General features: G+C 36.8%; 1 protein-coding gene across 1 annotated transcript in view; it reads right to left on the bottom strand.

Moving 5' to 3' along the window:
• Positions 1–15,909, bottom strand: part of ROR2 (receptor tyrosine kinase like orphan receptor 2) — a 138,806-nt gene that overhangs the window by 8,476 nt on the left and 114,421 nt on the right. Inside the window, exon 5 of the mRNA XM_077790230.1 lies at positions 2,312–2,439. Coding sequence (XP_077646356.1) covers positions 2,312–2,439 — 128 coding nt within the window. The remainder of the gene's footprint in view (positions 1–2,311; positions 2,440–15,909) is intronic.

Here is a 15,909-nt window from a genome sequence, read left to right as displayed (position 1 = left end):
TGCAAGCAAACCATCAGGACTCAAAGGATAGTTGTAACATGCTTGTTGCAAAGACTAAAATGGAAAAATTAAACTGAAGGACTGAAGTAGTCACTGTCAGTTGTTTGAAGCTCCACAGTAAATTTTGTCAAGGCATTGCATTACAGAATTTAGATCATTATGAAAGAAGAGTGTACAATTTACAATTATGTCTTTACTTTGATGGAAGGTGCAAAAGCCAGCAGTACTGTGTGGCAGCATCTAAGGGGTTTATATTTTATTTATTAAACAGATGTTAAACAGCACAGCAGAGACCTTGCTAGCCAAACACATATACACAGGTCAGTCACCAGGTCTGTGCACTATTCATTGCTGGCCTTCCAGTCTTCCAAGCCACATCTAAAGATTTTCTCCAGAAATGTAATTATTTTTTTAACCAAAGGTTGATATTCTCATGCAATCACATGGCCAGGACCAAAAAGCACAAGGGGCCATGGAGACAAAGAATATATATTTCTCACAAGAGTACAGCAGGGAAATGAAACTCAATAATGAAAATTCCCCACAGATGTAACCTGGCTAAATGCTCCTGGAGTTGGACAGTAGGTGTCCTCACTTCCCATGCACATTGGAATACACCATCAAAATTTTCATTTAAGAGGTATGGGCAAAACTATGAGCAAAACCTCAGCAGCAAGTATTCAGCAACTATTCAACTTTTTCAAATATTTCCTTTACCTAGCAAGTTACTGCAATTTCAAAAGTCCCTCTCATATGGGTACAGAACACCCAGTCTTACAATACTTGCTTTACATATAATATGGCTTACAAGAACCAGTAATGCTATGAAATCCTCGGGGTACTTTTGTATAAGACGTTTGGTATGACCTTCAAAAGCATATAGTTTGAAATTATTGTATTATTAACAGACTGTCATAACTGTCTAGCTAGGCACTGGGCAGCTCTATATGGTGGTTCTCAGTGTCTTCCTGAAAGAGAACATTTCCATCAGGAATTCTCCTCAACACCCTAGCTTTGGAAATCTTACCAATAATTGGTAACATTAAGAAACCAGCAGCCAGGTCATCAGTACCCATGTTCCATATCCCAGAAACAAGTACAACAAAATCAATAAACATTTTCTGCATAATATCACAATTTTTTTGTTGTTGGGTTTGGTCTTGGTTTTTGAAGAGAACATTATGAACCTAATTCACAGAAATGCAGATTTAATCATTTCAGATAGTCAAACATTTTCCATATTGCTGAAAAACATCCAAACAGGACAGAGATTATGTAGCTGGCAAAAAAAAAGAAAAAAGTATCAATATATATTAATTAATAACATAATGTTTAAAGAGGTTGGAATTACAACAGAGTACAGGAGAAGGGCTGGAGGAGAACGTGTTGGAATAGCTTAAGTAAAGGTCAGCACCTGGATTTTGCCAGTCCCATAATCTGGTCACCATTTCAAGAACAGGAAAAAAAATGGACTTATTTTTTTGGCTTAACAATGAGTCTCTAGCGTAATGTCTTTAAGGAGTTAGAACTCACAAGTTAAACTCTTTTTGACAACTAGTTACACTGAAGTTAGAGAGTTCATTAGCAAGCTGTATTGGCCAGATGCAAATCAGCTCCTGCTGGGACTGAGTTAACTTGCTGCACATTATGACAAACAGTTTGCTCTATTCCATGGGTCGATTTTGCTTGCTCTACTTTGTGTACATCAGAGTCATAGCTGCTAATAGCTGATATCCAGTGAAGAAAACTCATGTTGAAGTACAGCCCATTAAAAATCATTAAGGTTTTGGATGCAACTCCATACAAAAGCTATGTTCAGAGACAGATTAAACATAGGCACAGCACAGGAAGGACAATACTTGTTTTATGTAAATCAGTGTGAAATCCAGACTCTGCCAGAATTATGCAAAAAGCAAAGAAGCCCAAGGGAAAGGCCACCCTATGCTTTTTCAAGAAAATAAAAGATCAGAACTTTTTCACTACATCACAAATACATTTAAAAACTCAAAATCTTTTTGAATACCATAATGCAAAAAGCTCCAGTAACTAGAAGCTGTTAGAAATTCAGTACTCTGATATTTTACTGAAGGATATGGAAGAAACTTTACATATTACCCCAGATACTCATCTTCCTTGCTCCAAGTTTTACTAGCTCCTCAAGTGGGAAAAAGGCTCACCCCCTCAAAACCTTAATATAAAGATGTCTTCGTCATTGGCTGACAAAATTAGAAGGATGATAGAACTGTTTTTATCTGAATTGGATACTTTTATGCATGTTTCTTTCTCCTGCTAAAGAGATATGTAAGCTTACCAGTAATTCGGTTTTCAATTTCCCCTTGCATCTGGAGGGAGTCCACATAAATGGTTCTGTTTCCAATGATTCGTGCACACGCAATTCCCCTATATGGTTGACAGAACCCATCTTCATGGTAATCTTCTCTGCAAAAGACATGTTAGGATTTCATATGCAGATGTCTCTCTGCTGCCAATGGATTTTTACAAAACATATTCTTATAAAAGTGGGAAAAGTCAAAATACTGTAAACCTGAAATTTTCCCATTCCCAAGGTGCAGCTTTTTACTCCCATTCTCTCTTACCTCAGAAGTCTTAATGAAGGACCCTGTATATAGCTCATTACAGAAAGAAGAAAACAAAACTCAACATTAATTTTAAAATAATAAACTAAATGGAATTTGACAGATGAATCTCTTAAAAAGCCTTTAGACTGAAACAGCAACATAGATCTAGTTACATGTCCCCATGCATTTTTGGCATCCAGCCATACCCTATAAAATTAGGCAGTTTGCTCTCTTCTCCCACTTCTCTCTCCTGCTCTTTATTTCCTGTAGTGGATAGCAGAAGAGGTCTTGCCAAACTTGAATTAAAACATGGAATAAGAATAATCAAGGCTATAACCTCTTTTCCTCTTCTCACTAGTGAAAGTCAGTGCCAAATTTCTGTTTCAACATATATTTCAATACAGTTTTCAATTCAATGAAGCTTTGGGCCTTTCACTCCCTTACAAAAGCATAAATATTTCAGCACCAAAGCTCTAGCCTAAAGGCTCAGTGTTGAACCCTTCATCCCCAAAGCCCCTGTAAATAATACACAGCCAATCTGCAGATCATAACTTCAGAGCACTGAAAAGGGACTTCAGAGTGAGAGCACTCTCAGAGTAAATCTCCAGTATGTTTCCTCCAGCATGACATTGCCTCTGTGCTAGGATTCACTAACCTGATGGATTCACACCATGCCATATACTGCATGATGGACCTAAAATAGGTAAAAAAAAGAATCTGAAACAAATGTGTCTCTAGAGTGGGGCATCTAAAAACTTAATTAGATTTTGTAACTAAACAGTTCAAAAGTCGTAGATACCTCTCCAATATTTGAAATAGTGCTTCAATGCTCCTCTCCACTTTGTACTTTATTATCTTTGGATATTAATATCTGTTTTGGCATGTTCCCCAATCCCTTACAAATATCTCCATTCTTTTTTTTTTGGATACTACATGAGCAGGACAAAATTGTCAGTGACTACATGTAACATGTCATAACTTTCTCTGTGAGAAATCAGCATGAAACCTTCTTTCTGACAACAGCCAGCCAGCATTGCCTGTGCCTACTGCAGCTCCTCACACTGATAACTTACTCTCTCTTAGGAAACATCTCATTTCTCCTCTGCTGTGTCTCCCTGATAAACCTCACCTCTTCAGGGGAATGTTACCAGTATTCCTTACTCTTTGCTGTGGAAAGGTGGGCAGCACTGTCTATACAGGTAGGCAAAAGGTGGAACCAGCAATCACCACTTGAGCTGCATCTCTTTTTTACCACTCAAAAAGACAATGACTTAACAGGACTCTTGAGAAGTCATGGATGTAAAGCATATAATGCAGTTGTTATCCAGATATGGCCTCTATTTCCTATCACACTATTATTGTTAAATATTCATAAAGAAACATTTTGTCTACAAACTCTGAAACAAGTTCTACTTCCTCAAAGACATTTAAGTTTTTGATTAGGGTAGACTAAGGAGGAGTCACAGGATCAACTACTCCCTGCAGTGACATTCTTTCATTCTTACAACAAAACCTCTAATTTTGAAACAATTGCATCATTCCTGAAGGGACAAAAATATCAAAGCATTTTGTCTGTGCCTGTTTTATGATCCTTGACCACCTTAGTAGGAAGTCAGCAATTCCCAAAAGGAGCTGAATGAATATGAAACCTCTATTTGACCTCTTCCTAAAGAATAAATTCATATCCCTATCCTGCAGAACAAAGTCTGCAATGTATCTTACTGAAACTGTATCTCACACTTCAGTTCTCAGTTCAGAGTTCTCTTGCCAGAACCAAAAATGGGGGAAAAAAGCACACTCCAAACAGCATGGGTTTGGTGACAAAAGCAGTGTGATCTCTTACTTAGCTCTGTTTATTTATTTCTGTCAAGAACTTTTAAACACAGCTTAGATACTATAAATACACACATATGCTCCCTTCTCCCATGTTGTAGTCAACTGCTGATTATACTAAACTAGATATGACCATTGCCGTGGACACAAGCGAAAGTAAACAGTAACCCGATGTCAGTTAACTGCCAGAAGCACGGCTGTTATTCTATATTCATCTTTGTCAGGCCAGAAAACTCAGTGAATGCTGTTTGACTAGTAGTAGTATTGAGAGAACAAAATTACATTAGTCTTCTTAGGAAAAAAACTGATTTCAGCTGCCAAAGTGGCAGCAGTAAGAGTTTCCTGATAGATTACTCTGTCCTTGTACCCTTGGGACATGGCAAAAAATCTACAACAAAAAGCAACCTGGGTAGAGTCTGATAAAACAACATAGGAGTCGTATAATGCTCAGCTCAAACAGGAGCCCTTGGAACGATGTGTGGCTTTGAGTCATGCTCCAAACAATATGCCAGCAATTTACTTACTGATCACAGCAATAATTAAAAGCTGCTGAAAATAGACAGAAATACTCACTCTTTAATTTCCTGCTGCTTGAGCTACAATGTCTGCTCTGATCAAGACCCTGGTGAAAGAGAAATCTGACTCCACAAAAGGAACCCAGAAAGTTCAATTTGTTCCACTTGCAGAAATATTACAAGCTGTCCACTACAGGTACTTTTTTACCTTTATTCTTTACACATGTTTCAAGACAGCATCAACTTTTTTCTCCAGTTATTTTCTTCCACTTTTATAGTACTAATTTTTTTTACAAAATAGAGTCAGGAGCATGCTAAGTGTTAGTCTTTTTTGCACCTGTGCTGGAAGTCTGAATCAAAGACAGTGCACCTGGAAGTTGGATTTCTCAGCATTCAATTAGAATAGAGGTAAGGTATTCTCTTACTGAGTGAACTCTCCTCCCAAATACTCATCATATGTTTGACCAGAGTTTGGATATAAAAATAAAATTTTAGAAAAATATAACTAAACAGACCTTCTATTCTTAAAACCCCAATTTCCACAGCTCAGGCTCAGTGTTATCAATTTTCCAGACCCACAAGGTCATCTTCTGCCAAAACAATTCAGTTGAGAACTAGGCTTTCTAAACAAAAGCAAAAGTAAAAGAACCCACTACCTGAGTCACACATAAATAAAACCAAAATATTGATACTATTTTTATGTACAACATGGAATTTGTATGAGGCCTGGAATCATCTTGGCACACCAAGTACTGATAAGCATTTACAAGTTCCTTATCACACATGCACTGCGACACCTCATAAAATACATCCTGCCTTCAGGTTTGTGGGCAGAAGTCCACATGAAATGGAGCATTAACCAATCAATCAGTGAAGAAGAAAGATGCAGATTCAATCATACAGTGCTACTCCACCCACTGTTGGAAATCATAACTTCCAGGGTCTGGGTCCATAAAGGAAGAACTGGAAGAACGAGGTGCCTCTGAAGAATAAAACCTAGCATGATCAATAGAAAACTCTCTAGATGGAGGTCATGCAACTTTTCCATAAGATAGCTATCTGCTCTAGAAAAACATAAAGAGATTTCTAGATGTCCTGGGAAAAAGCATAGTGGACATCACTACCCCCACCCTCTCATTAAGCATTACTTTAATTTCACATGTGACACAGAAAGGACACCAAACAAAATACCACAGAAGAAAACACACTGGCAACAAAGATGCTTTTCTTCATGGAAAATTTGAAATGTGGAAAGAATAGGTCTGGGTACAATGCACTATGTGCTATCTATGTAACACCACCTATTGTTTGCAACTGAACAGGCTGGAGGGCATAGGAAACAAAAAAGTAACAGTAAAAAAAAAAAAAAAAAAAAAAAAGGCAGCCATGGAAACTCTCTTTAGTACTAAAATTGCCTTCTGAAGCACCTGAATTTGATGAGTATTTAGTGCCCCTGAAAGCACAGTAAATGCAGACACTGTGGTTTCCCTTGGAAGTAGAGAAAACACATGAAGCTCTATTTTTAGCAAAGATTCACAAAGAGAATTATGAAATGAGAGGTACTAGATATTAATTTGCTAGTGAGACACCTTTATTCTGATTGCATACCACAAAAGAAACTTTTTAAGTTAAAACTATTTTCCTGAAAGTAGAAGAGACAAAACACTATGCACCAGCCATAGAAAGAAACTCAGAAGTTCTCGAGAAAACTCAGAAAGAGTAAATTTTTCAATTTAATGCATTGAAAAAAGCAATATTATTTAAAAACACTACCAACCTACCCTAGCATTTATATGGACAGACATATTCTCAGCCTACACTTTACCAAAGTAAATAACATAATCCAGTTTCATAGATTATAATAGGATATTCCAAAGGTTAACTTTCAAAAAGTAGTATAAACTTTGTTACAGAAGTATCCCACAAGCAAACTAAAAGCAATTTAGATTTCCTATAAATATTCCCACAACAAATAAACCTGAAGCTTTGACACTCTTCCAGGTTGTCCAGGGATTAAACAGCTTTTAATCAGGAACTGTTAAATACTAAGACCTCCCACTAATATTCCATTACAAACAGAATGTTAGAGCAAGGAAAAATGCACAGAAAACCACAGTCTGTGATAGACGAAGGAAAAGACAGATTATATATGTCAGCATATTTGCTACTCTTAGAGAAATACAACATTTGGTACACAGTTGCTCATCTTGTCAGGATATCTCAGGATTTCTGATAGTTACAACTTTATAACTAATGTCAGAAGCTGTGTAAGGAGAATGATCATGATGGACAGCAAGATCAGAGGAAAAAGGATAGACATCATATTTCAGATTATGTTTATTTAGCCCAGTGTGTGGCTACTTCATAAATATAAATCACAGAAATTACATGACCTGCAATACCTAAAAGAATAAAGGAATAAAGGGTCTACATTTAATGAAAGACAGGCAAATCTCTCTGACTGAGAAGGGTATTATAAAGGGCTGCAGTTAAAAAAAAAAAAAAAAAAAGGTATTTCTGGGTTTTTAACATATATTTTATAAAGATATACATTTTTTATATGTCTATATATATCAGACACACACTCTTTCATATATATATGTATATATATATTATATATATGTGTATATATGTGTATATATATGTATATATGTATGTATGTACGTATGTATGTATGTACGTATGTATTTTTTTTTCATGGTTTGTTTACACTGAATCTCAAAATCAGGATATCTTATAATGTTGAACTACAGTCTTTGTAATTTGTTACCCTTACTCTTGATGTGCATCATATCATAGCGCTGGGAAGCAAAACCTATTCCCAAGAGGATCAGTTTTCAATTGTTAAAATCATTTTACATCCCCAAATATTACCTCCCACAACAGGCCACAGATGAGATTTGAGAGAAAAGAAACATACTACCCTCATATGCCATATCACAAGATTGGCCTCCTTTCAAAAACATAATGAATATATATTAATGTTACATAGAAAAATACTTTGCACCTTCTGGCCAGGTTTGTATATTTGCCTTCGAGAAAATATTAAATATAGCACTCAATTTCTTGTTTCACCATGAAGAAAAATTTTTCAAGAAATGCTGTCTTTTAAAGTAATGGTTACAAAACGCTTTAAAGTTGCTTGTTCTCATAGGCCTTCCATTGACACAGATCATCAATGGAAGTTTTACTACTGAGATTCAAGGCAACAGAATTGGGGTGTAAATATTTGATGGAGAAAAATTAACATAATTTTTTAGAAAGTATGGTTTGAACTATTATTATCCATTGAAGGGCTGGGCTAATGCCAAGTGCTTCTGACATCACCCATAACACAGGGCAGAAATTCAGTAACACACATACAAATAGGTATTTGGTTTTAGTGTAATTTCAAAAACACAGGTGTACAGGAAAACCTCAAAAAAAAACCCCGAACCCACAAACCATAAAACACCCAAAACTCCACACATGCGCATTTGTGCCCTTCCTGCTGAAGCCAAGAAACTAATGGGTGGCAGGGACAACTCCACTGCTGCACTGGGCCCTTGCCTGAATGGAGGCTGCCCTGCACCCATACCACAGGAGAAGGGCACAGGCTTCCTGTCCTACCTGCATTCATTCTCTGAACAAACAGCTTCATCCTCTGGCCAAAGGTTTCTGCAAATAACCCACCTTTCCGGCACTAAAAATCATTGTTTACACATCTTCACCTGTGTCTAAAGATCAATGCTCCTGGGACATCAGGAAATCCATACTGATGTACTTAACTCCTCAAAGAGAGACTTAGAATATTAAATACTTAGAATACAGTAAAACTTCTCCTTTGCACTAAAGGAATGTAAGAAATACTATCAGAAAAGAAGGGGGAGCCTAGTGTTAAAAATAAAAAAACTAGCAGGCAGGGGAATTTGTATAAATAGTCATAGCTCAGTTGAAGTTAATGGGCCCATGACAATTTACATTCACAATGGATTTGGCCCATGACTTCTGCTACCAGGTGCTTATCAAGTGTAACAACAGACTCAAAAAGAAAGAGTTCCTTTACACTTAGCACACAACACAGACAGATATTTTCTGCTTTTTATCTGAAAAGTAGTACATCACAGAATCCCTGAAAGAATTTACTGAAAGTTCCAATTACTGAACAGAACAATTGTGTTGTGTTTGATTTGGATATTTATCTGCTAGTTACTAAAAAATGTAGTGTGAACTGAAACTCCATATCCAATGCTTAAGATCAGTAAAAAATAACAGGTGATCTTTATTCTACTGGTTCTATTATATTATGGATTTTTTCATATTAATCATGGGACCTAATATAGCATTTTAAGCCAGCTTATAGATAAAGCAACTAATTGAAATGTCATCAGTAAAATGCAGCTACAAATGGAACTACTGTTTGTGACAAAGTAAAGAGAAAACATTTGTCAAAGAGCAACTTGTAAACTTTAAAACAGCCTAATATGTAGGCCACTGAAAATATTGTCAAAATGGATTATGAAATCAGTATTTTTAAATACAAAACTCAGGTTCCAAAGTCTGTCTAAAACATAGTCCAAATGTTTTAGACATCTATTTTAATGTTACTGTGGAAGGAGGAGTCTTTTGCTGCTAAATATTTAAAAATCATTTAAAGACAAGAAAGGGACAGAATGTTAATAGGGTTTAATCACAGACCTTCACTGGCTCATGACCCAAATTGGTCTCCTCAGTAGGCATGCCTTAAGTGGGTGTCAGCACTCTTAGCTGACCTGTGTCCTTGATAAAAGACACTACAATTAATTATTAAAGTGGATAAAACCAAAGGAAAATGGTGTTACCTTCCTTTCTTTCATACACTCATCCACTATTTTTCCTTTAATGTTAAAAACGGCCCTCACAGGCAAACAAGTACAAAAGAAAGAAACACATTAAACAGCGGTAGGTTGCTCATTAGATAACTCTGCATGCTGCTAAGGTTTTTTGGTATCATAGCAGGTATTTGCTATTGCTTTGCATCTTTAGAAAAGTTTTCAGTGTACCAAAAAATGTTGTAGTTCCCAAGTACAGCACATACAGAAGCATAGACATAGGTGTCAGGGTTGCTTTTACTACAATAATCTGGCTAAAACAGTCAAGGAAGCAAAGCTAAACAAGGACATCAATGTTCTGAATTTCTGTTAGAAATAGAGGATCGTCCCTAGCTGTATAACCAGCCACAATCCTCTTGATTAACACATGTAACATCAAACAGATAATCTAATATTCTGCCAACAACATTCTAACTTCTGCCTACAAACTCTCTTTCAGTTCACTAAAAAGACATTTTTATAAATTCTCCCTCTGCTTTCAGAGGTGTTAGCACGTTGGGATGAAATCTTGAAATCACATGAGTCAGCTGGCAATCCAGGGAAGGCTGCAGATCTGTTTTGCTGAGTGTGAGGTACTTTTAACAGAAACATTTCTGTTACAACCATGGTTAGTGAAAATTTGAAAAGAAAAACCTTCAGAAAACTAATTTCAGCACATGGGAACACAAACCTGGCCATGCAGCATTCCACCTTCTCACTCACCAATGAAGCCATTATGAGCCTTCATCCCCACCCCTTTCTTCAAGGCGTGTTATCCTGCTCAATGTGTTATGACTGTCTAATAAATTGTCTTCCTCTGACATCTCCAAGGAAAGTTAGCAGGGCCAACAGACCCTCTCTGAAGCACCTCTAACAAGCAGCTCTCTCTTCCCTCTGCTGACAGAGGAAAGCAAAATTTTTAGCTGTTATCCACCCTCATCCTGCCATGCCACCCTGAGTGAGTGAGCACACATAGGTAAATCCACTGACAGAACTATATATATGCCAGGAAGACAGGTAGGAAGTAGAAAGCTGAGAGAAAAGACTGCAAGAATGGCTGAAAATGGCAAGTCATAAAAATCCAGAGGAGGGAAGGTCAAAAGAAGGACAAAGGAATAATTTAAAACAACAAAAAAAAAAAAACTTAAATCCTATGGAAATGTCTTAAAGCTTTTCATTTTGGTTGTTTTTTTCCTTTTTTTTCAATTTTGAAGGATGGGGAATATAAGCTTTCTACAAAGTGCTTCCTGCCTTTTAACAAGAGGCTAAAAAGTTAAAACATTTTTGTAAAAAGAAAAATGTCAAAAGTCATTACTATTTCTTGTCAGCTTTAAAAATGTTTTGAATGTCCATGCCATTGAAAATGTGATCATTTCTGGAAGAATATGAGCAAATGAAAAAGTGAAAACAACTGTACTGTCATAATTTTTATTCTTCTTTCTTCTGCTTTTTTTAAAACAGAAGAAACTTCTATCTCAGTTACCACAGAGATTATACATCTGATAGCAGAGAGCTTTGTAAAACAGCTAGAAATGATCACAGCATCATCTATAATTGGCTATATAACTATATGTAGAAGTGTGCATCTTCAAAGTCTTTTGAAGAACACTTTCATTCAAACTACAGAAACATCAAATATTTAAGAACATATAATACTGAAGTGTCAGTTTTCCAGTCTTAAGGAAAAATTAACATATTCTATCTACTTGAAAATGTTGACATTTTTTGAATTATGTTTTTAAAAACATCTGAGTGACAATATGAAATATTTATTAGTTTCTCTTCTACTTTTTATGGATGCAATATGAAATAATTCCAGGCAATATTGCCGAAAGTTACAGTTTGTGACTACTTCCTAATATTGCAAACAATTATCATAACTTCTCTTTGATAGGGCTTATTTGAGATTAAATTTTCCACAGCCCAAAGATAATTTTTGTGGTTTTATTTTTGGTTACTTTTAGGGAAATTGTTAGATGTTTCAATAAAATAAATTAAAACCCCAAACCCAACCACTACTGGTAGAAGGAGCAGCCACTTGGTTGTGATGTTGTCACATTGTTTTGCTATTGAGCAGAGTCAGGGCAGGAATGCACACATGGCTACCTCCAGGGGAGCACACATCTCCCTCAAACCTAGAGCAAAACCTAATAGTTTTTGTGTCTCGTCATTTCTGTCTGACAATGGATGAGTAAGGATGTGTCTCCTCTGCTGGGCTGGTCTGTGCTGGAGACAGCAGTCTATTATTAGTGTTATACACTTTTCATCTGGCTCCAGTGGCTGAGGTCTGGCTAGCATGGCTAAGGAATCCAGAATTCATCAAATAATTTTGGTGCATTGTCATAAATTCACATAATAGGTTTGTTGGTTTTTTCCAAATCAGGAAAATTAGCTTTTTCTCCACAGGAAATTCTATGACAGTTTCACACACGGCCTCTAGAGTTCTCAAAAATTAAAAATAAACAGACACATGTCTGCTTCAGCCACTGGAAGAGAGTGGAAATTAACAAACGCTGGCTCTGCAGCTTGCCTTTTCTGGAGCTGGAGTAAAATTCTTGGAGGCTGGGGTGTTCATCCAGTCTTGATGTAATCCCAAAGGTAACTTCCCCCTTACATTTCTTCCTTTGGACTTAAAATTACTTACTGAATGCTTATCAGACTGTATTTCAAAGACTCCTCTCCTCTTTTTCTTTTTTTTTTCTGTGTATGAACAATTTATCTTAACTGTCACATTTTTCCATTTAAATCTTTCTGCATTATAATAGTGGATACTGGCTGCATTGTTCCACGGGCAAAATAGCTCATATTCTAAAGTCAGAATTAATTTATTTTCAGATGCCACACACATAATGCTATGCAAACATCATTAGCTTGATACCCTGTGAGTAGCAATTGTGCCAACACCACAGCTCTGTAAATTAATGTAATTGGGTTTAACATTAATAAACTGTTCCCAAATCAAAACATGTGGCAAACTCAATTAGGAGAAGAAATGCTTCCCCAAGTTTAGTATTTCAGCATTTAGTTCTTAATGCTTAAAAATTGCAATCCTGTATGTACCGATATACCTGTCAGTCTGAACCACAGAATATATAAAGGTACAATGACCACTCACAGCATATTCTTGATGGAGTGTTGAATCCTGAAACTACTGTTTTTGTGTTACATTTTCACTTTTCTCTCTACTCCTCAACCCTGTTAAAAAATTATGCAGCTAAACTCCATTACACACTGAGGTTGTCTTTTCTAAATTAATTTCCATGTACAGTGTGAAAATACTACTTTGCAGCTACCTACAAATGAGTATCATCACAGCAGCTCCAACCTGAAAAGTGACTTGACTACAGCTTCAGCTCTGTAACATGGCACACCTACAAGCATGCCTTAGCTCTAGGATTCAAATTCCTGCATAATTTAGCAGATATTTGAGCTGAGAGTATGTCTTTATGTATATGTAGCATTTTAAGGTTGGATTCAATGGACGTAAGTTCCTACTTAAATGATTCCATGGCTGGGAAGCAGCTCTGCAGAAGGGATCTGGGGGTGCTGGTTGGCAGCAGCTCAGGCTAAGCCAGCAGCGTGTGCCCGGGCAAACCCCATCCTGGGGTGCATCAGACACAGCAGCACCAGCTGGGATTGGGATCATCCTGCTGGATTCAGCCCTGGTGCAGCCTCACCTGAGTCCTGTGTGCAGCGCTGGATTTCTCAATCTGAGAAGGGTGGGAAGGTCTTGGAACAGTCCAGAGCAGGACATCAGAGCTGGTGGAAGGGCTGGAAGCAATGTACCATGAAGAGTGGCTGAGGATTTTGGATTTGGCTGCTTTTGGAGAGAAGGAGGCTGACGGGTGACCTCACTGCTCTCTATGGCTTCCTGAGAAGGGGAGGAGGGAGAAGCACTGGATTTCTCCCTGGATTTCAGCTACAGTACATGTGAGAATGGTTCAAAGCAGCATCAGGGGAGGTTCTGAATGGACATTAGGAAACATTTCCTTACCAAGAGGGTGATCATACTTAAACAAGCTCCCTAAGAAGGTGGTCAATGCCCCGTGCCTGTCAGTGCCTTAAAAGGAGGCATTTGAACAACAGTCTTAATAATGGGCTTTAACTTTTGTGAATGGAGTGATTTAGGAAACTGGAATAAATGATCATTGCAGGTCCCTGCCAAGTAGAGCTACTGTATTTTATTGTGCTGTATTGCACTGTATTATATTTTATTGTATTGTATTTTATTCTATTATTTTCTATTCTGTGTGTTTACTCCTCTAATAGTTAAAATTAAAATTCTTGAGGAGTATAAGAAACTGCTGATGACAAATGCTTCTTGGAGCCCTACTTTTAGAGTAGTAGTACCTCAAATACTTCAGACTTTAGACTTAACAAAGCAATACCAATTTAAAAGAATGAATTTCCTTACTTAATTTTATTTTGTCTTCTCAAAAAACAATTCCCTCCATCATTGTTAATGCTATTCAGTTTTGAATAGAATTGGTCAAATATCATCGGTCTGTACCATCTGTTTGACTTTTTCTCAAGTACACTAGATTATCAGCATCTAGTTTTTTTTGGCTCTTTCAAACTGAAATAGAGAGTATAATAATACAAAAGTAAGGAAAATCTAACCATAAAGCCATAAAAATTGAAAGGATGATTTATGGTATGGTGTTCCAGCATTATCTCATTTTGTTAAATTACCTACTTTTCATTAGAATAGTGTTCCTTTATCTTTGTGACTAACTGCAACATTCACCCTTTCCTTGTATGCACTTAGAGGCTATTCAGCATCCTAAGGAGCTCTAATTAAACTCAATGTGGCATCAAATGCCAACAGGAAGTCTCAGGGACATATAACTGTCCTTTTGTAAGACATACAATAAATACTTTGAAAGCCATTTAAGCTACTGAACAAATGGGAGTAGGGGAGGGATAGAGGGAAGAAGTAAAATCTAAACACACTAAAGATTTCTGGTTAAATCAGGGATGTCCAACAGCTGCAGTAGCTACTTGCCAAAAGCCCAAAGGACATTACTACTTTGAATATCAATTTAAATATATCCTTAAAGGGAATAACAAGTGTCTAACTGCTTGCTACTTCTTTGGTAGTTTAATACAAACTGTTTCTCTGAGCTGGTAAAGCCTAAGCACTTGCTGCTGATCTGGAATTTGCTGGAAGAGGGTGTGTTGGGGTCACACATTTACAAAGAGCTGTAAACTGGCCCTTTGCCATGTATTGCACAGTTTATGAGACACACCTTATAGCTCACCTGATATGACAGCTTAGGCTTTTTTGGCTACCAAAAACCTAGCCATTCCTCTGCAGAGTAGGAAGCAGGTTCTCCAGTTACACAGAATTCTCACCCACAGAAAATATTAACTCCCTTAAATATTCATATACAAGCTTAAGGTCTAAATTTTGAAAAAAGAACCCTTAGGAAAGTGTTTTTGTTGTTGGGTGTACTGCATTCTTGTAGCCCTACATATAATGAATTACATTCAGCAGAATGCTTGAGCCAACCCATTTATAAGTATCTTGACAGTACTGCTAATAACAAGTGGGTAAGTGATTCTGACATTTAACCCTAAGTTAGTTTAAATGCAAGTAATGTAAGTAAATATTACTTCTTCCTAAGATGCTAGAAACTTTGCCCAAATACAGGTCAAGTCCTGTGGGTTTGCTTTCTTGTCTTTGACACCAGTCACTCCCAGTAAAACAGTGCATCTGCATTACCTTTAATCCCAGTAAAACAGTGCATCTGCATTACCCTTTAATTCACACAAGAGCATTTTATTTATACAATAGCAAAAAAAAAAAAAAAAAAAAAGACAAAACTGTCATGAAGATTTCTTTTTAATCACCTGTGCATATGCTTATCTTCCTTTGTTTTTTGGGAGCTTCTGAACAACATGGGTCAGTGAGCATAACAGATTCAAGCAAACTATTCTCATTTTTTCTGCCTACATATTCTCTGTAAACACCTTTTTCAGTTCTTCCCTTCCTCTAACAGAAAGGAGAAAACCCTACCGCTATCAGTTTCTCCAGATAACAAATCACAGGAACACAGACTCTTGTATCTACTCCAAGATGGCATGTATATTAAATACACATCTGGCTTTTAAAATTCATCAACTTTGTAAGCATATTGCATTTCTACTTCT

This window comes from Lonchura striata, chromosome Z, assembly GCF_046129695.1.
Source record: "Lonchura striata isolate bLonStr1 chromosome Z, bLonStr1.mat, whole genome shotgun sequence".
Classification (NCBI taxonomy): Eukaryota; Metazoa; Chordata; class Aves; order Passeriformes; family Estrildidae; genus Lonchura; species Lonchura striata.
Note: the sequence above shows the minus strand (reverse complement) of the source record. Positions and strands in the feature narration are given on the sequence as shown.